The following is a 3,811-nucleotide window of genomic DNA, read 5'->3' as shown; positions in this document are numbered from 1 at the left end:
TTGCTGCAGCCGTTGCTGAGTCATCTAGACCGAGGCCAACTTTCTTCATTTCATTGTGATGGACGTGTTTGAATTTCATGTGGCAATGGATGCATTGATCATAATCCTGAATTTAATTTCGTATTTAAATTATAACAAATAATCACTGCAACAAGCAATAAGAAAATGAAGAAAAGCAAGATCAACAAAAATTAATAGCAGCAATGCCTGAACAAGAGAGATATCAACAACAACCAACAACCGACCTCACAAACAGGGCAATGATAATAAGTCTCAACAGTAGCCTTGCATTCACAGCAGACGGAGCATACAAGGCCATCATCTCTCATCTGAACGTGCAACTCGTACAGCATCACCATCGTCGAGAACTTTGCTCTCCTCAGAGACGAGAACTCCAGATGTTTCTCTCGGCAGAGAGTCAAGAAGGCATCTCTACCATCCATCAGATCGATGTTGCTGACTGGGTCTGGGTCCATGATTGGTGGGAGAGAAGAGATAGGCGGATTTAGTGATGAGTTAAATGGAGAAGATGGAGACGACAGGTGATGTCCGTGGCAATTGTCGTTGTGAGTGTAGTACTTATAGACGTTTTGTTGCAGGTGGATGACAAAGAAAACCTCTTTATTTTTCTCAACAGAAGCCATGACCTTATTGAAGAGATCATCGGCGGCCAGCTGCGAGAAAGCAGACTTGCTTCTTGACTTGGACTGCTTCTTATTCTTCACATTTTTCTTTTTACCCTTCTTGTTATTATGAGAATGATTATTATAATTATTAGCGTTGCTGCTGCTACTGTTGTTGTCATTACACTTTAGAAACTTTCTAGTCTCATTGAGTTGATTCTTTTGCTAAAAAATGAAAAATTAAGTAATCGGTAAAACGTGTGTGCATTAAGTAGTTTTCTGTTATTAAACTTAGTTAATTAAACTTTATTCATTTTCAAAAAAACTTGAACTGACAATATGACTATGTAAAACCAGAAAATACAATTCGAGAGTTAACCAAATTTTAAAGTTAACCTGTTTAAGGTCATCGTTATTGACGGCTGGATCGTCGCACGTGCCATCATCAGCCTCACCACAACCGTCATCATTGCCCACACTGCCCAACGAATTATTATAATAACACATATTATTATTATTGTTGTAGCTGCTGCTGTTGCTGCTGTAGTCGTTCTTTATAACTTCTTCGATGGTCATGGGCAGGTAGTCCCCTTCGAAGTAAGGAAAACCGGCAAGACATTGCATCTGACCATCTTGCGCATCTTGTATTATGTCCTGAATATGTTAATAGATTTATAAATGTATAATTTGGTAATCGAAATCCCAATGTTTTTGCTAAATAATATCTTGAATCAACCGAAGTCATCATCTTATATAACTGAACACACGTTGGCATCGGTGACACAATTTTTGAGTATTGTAGCCCTAACCCTGCAATCAACGAACCAATCAAAAAGCCACATACAAAACATTTCATTAAAGCCAACATACCTTATACTCAACAATAACTCTCTCCTCAACTGCTTTATCTAACATTTTCCTGTACCACTCCTGTAGTCTTTTCGGTTTCGGTATCTTTTGTTCCGGCGGGTGGCAATGAAAAATATAATCATCACCCTCACTTGGCGGACAGGCCCAGATATGAGCAGTTAGGAACCTGTTAGTTAGTTACGGTGGCGTATTGCAGGTATGTACATATGTATGATAATGTATATGTAAAAAAAAATAAAAGTACCCAAGGGATTTGGCGTATTCAAGATATCCAAGCAGTATTTCATGGTAAACTGAGGTTCTATACTGTCGTGGCTGGAAGAAGTTTACACTATCCAAATATGCTATGTAAACTCTCCTGCCAGGTGTGATAAGTAATGTAACTGTGTTGTATTCGTCTCCTCAACAACTTCATTAATACACACACCTTTGCACACACACACAACATGTTCAGCACCATCATCACAGTCAACATCGCAACCTAGAATTAGGATCCGGGCACTCAGATCCATACTCCTGAACATGCATCCCGAAGAAACAAACGTCGACCGAATCGATCTCAGCAAATGCGAAAATAGCCTTGACTCTGTAAGGATACTGTGGCGGATCCACCAGGCAGTCGCTGAAACGATCTTTCATTCCCTGCTTTATCTCAGCAAATTTGTCAAAACTCGATAGAACTCTTATGGAGACCTTTTCAAAAAAAGAATAAAAAATCAATTAATCAATCAGTCATCCAATCATTCATTTATTTATTCAATCAAACAATCGATACATAAATGTATAACTCACCTCGACACTTGCAGAATCTTTTTTCTTAAGAAACTGATTCACTCTGTTCTCCAAATAAGTCCCCAGTTTGGTGTTAGGCAACTCTGATTAAAAAAATGCATATAAAAAATGCAAGGCTGTAAAAGAGCAGTGGCAGTAGTGGTGCTACCTACTTTTCAGTATTAATATCGACGTTAAATTTAAACTAAAATGAAATAGCTACAGTTACTATGAAGTTGGATATTTTTCGATAGATCGCGCGAAATAATCAATGATTTATTATGTGGTTGTAACACGAGTTAACGGGCGAATAACCAAACCGAGCAACCGAAGGCTTCAAATGTTAAAAATTGCTTCATTCATACAAACTATATAAATATTAATCCAAATCATTCATGTAACAGTTTTTTTCGTAAAATTGCGAACCTTTAAGACAATTGATTTAATTTTTAACGCAATAACAATAAAGTAAATTTCAATCAAAACGGAATAAGGGAAAAATATTTCTACGGCGCTCCTCTCATGAATAGCCTTAACCACCCTGAAAAATGCGATGAAACTAAAGTAATTAAAGATAAACATTCGTAATAAACTAAGTTTACTCTTGGCTGTGAATTTGTTAGTCTTCTTCCTATCTCCAATGCCAAAATCAGTGCCCATCCCTGTACTCGCCTGACAATTTTTGCAGACAAACATTTTAGTGGTGACGGGCTCAAAGTGCGACACACATATCTGATGCATCTTGCGGTCGCAGACAGTACAAGTTACAAACCTGATAGGCAAATGGGTAGATGATGATCAACTTGAAAAATGAAATTTGGCTGGTGGATTAATCAATCATAGATAGTTTAAACTGATATATGAGTTGAATGAATAATAATCTTTCTAATGAAAACTAACGCCTCTCCTTCCAATTTGTCATTCCTCTCCCTGGTGAATTCTGATTTGTTTACTTTCCTGTAAATTTCGAAATTTTAAAAACTTAAAAAAAAACAAAGTTACAACAACAACAATACCATAGCAGCAACAAAAATAACAACACCAGTACAACAGCAAGTCAACAACAAACAGCCCAACAACAAACGGTACAACAACAACATACAGTCCAGGTTGAGTTGGTTCATCAATGTCGATGACAGGAGAGGGCAAGTCATTGAAGCACTTCTCACAGTAAGCATACCTGTTTTTCAGCAGCAGCAGCAAATATAAATACATAATCAGCATATGCGAATACGAAAATGCGTTCATTCCAACAAGATATGCATTATCAGAAACTGTAATAACGGTATAAATAATTACTGACAAATTATAACAATCATAGATGACTAAAGTTGCAAGACAGTTAACACTTAACTGCGCATAATAAAAAGAGTTAGCGCACCTATTCATCAGTATTAAAGCTAAAAACACGAGCATAAAAACCTTCACATTCTTAACATTTAGTACGGAGTCGGCTAGAAAACTTCCGACTCCGTCACTCTTCTACAAACAACAAAAACAACGACGAACTTGTTGAGGTAATCATAGAAGACAGCATCTTTTTGTAT

At 37.1% G+C, this 3,811-nt stretch overlaps 1 protein-coding gene across 1 annotated transcript in view; it reads right to left on the bottom strand.

Annotated features, from left to right (window-relative positions):
• Window positions 1-1,175: 1,175 nt before the first annotated feature.
• The window catches only part of HELRODRAFT_121284 (hypothetical protein), a gene marked incomplete at both ends in the record, with an annotated part of 3,289 nt that continues 653 nt past the window's right edge, over window positions 1,176-3,811 (bottom strand). The window contains 8 exons of the mRNA XM_009013914.1: window positions 1,176-1,277; window positions 1,494-1,659; window positions 1,738-1,851; window positions 1,975-2,186; window positions 2,286-2,368; window positions 2,867-3,036; window positions 3,165-3,221; window positions 3,367-3,617. Of these exons, the coding sequence (XP_009012162.1) occupies window positions 1,176-1,277; window positions 1,494-1,659; window positions 1,738-1,851; window positions 1,975-2,186; window positions 2,286-2,368; window positions 2,867-3,036; window positions 3,165-3,221; window positions 3,367-3,617 (1,155 nt within the window). The remainder of the gene's footprint in view (window positions 1,278-1,493; window positions 1,660-1,737; window positions 1,852-1,974; window positions 2,187-2,285; window positions 2,369-2,866; window positions 3,037-3,164; window positions 3,222-3,366; window positions 3,618-3,811) is intronic.

This window comes from Helobdella robusta, assembly GCF_000326865.2.
Source record: "Helobdella robusta unplaced genomic scaffold HELROscaffold_123, whole genome shotgun sequence".
Classification (NCBI taxonomy): Eukaryota; Metazoa; Annelida; class Clitellata; order Rhynchobdellida; family Glossiphoniidae; genus Helobdella; species Helobdella robusta.
This window is presented reverse-complemented; position numbering and strand designations above follow the sequence as displayed.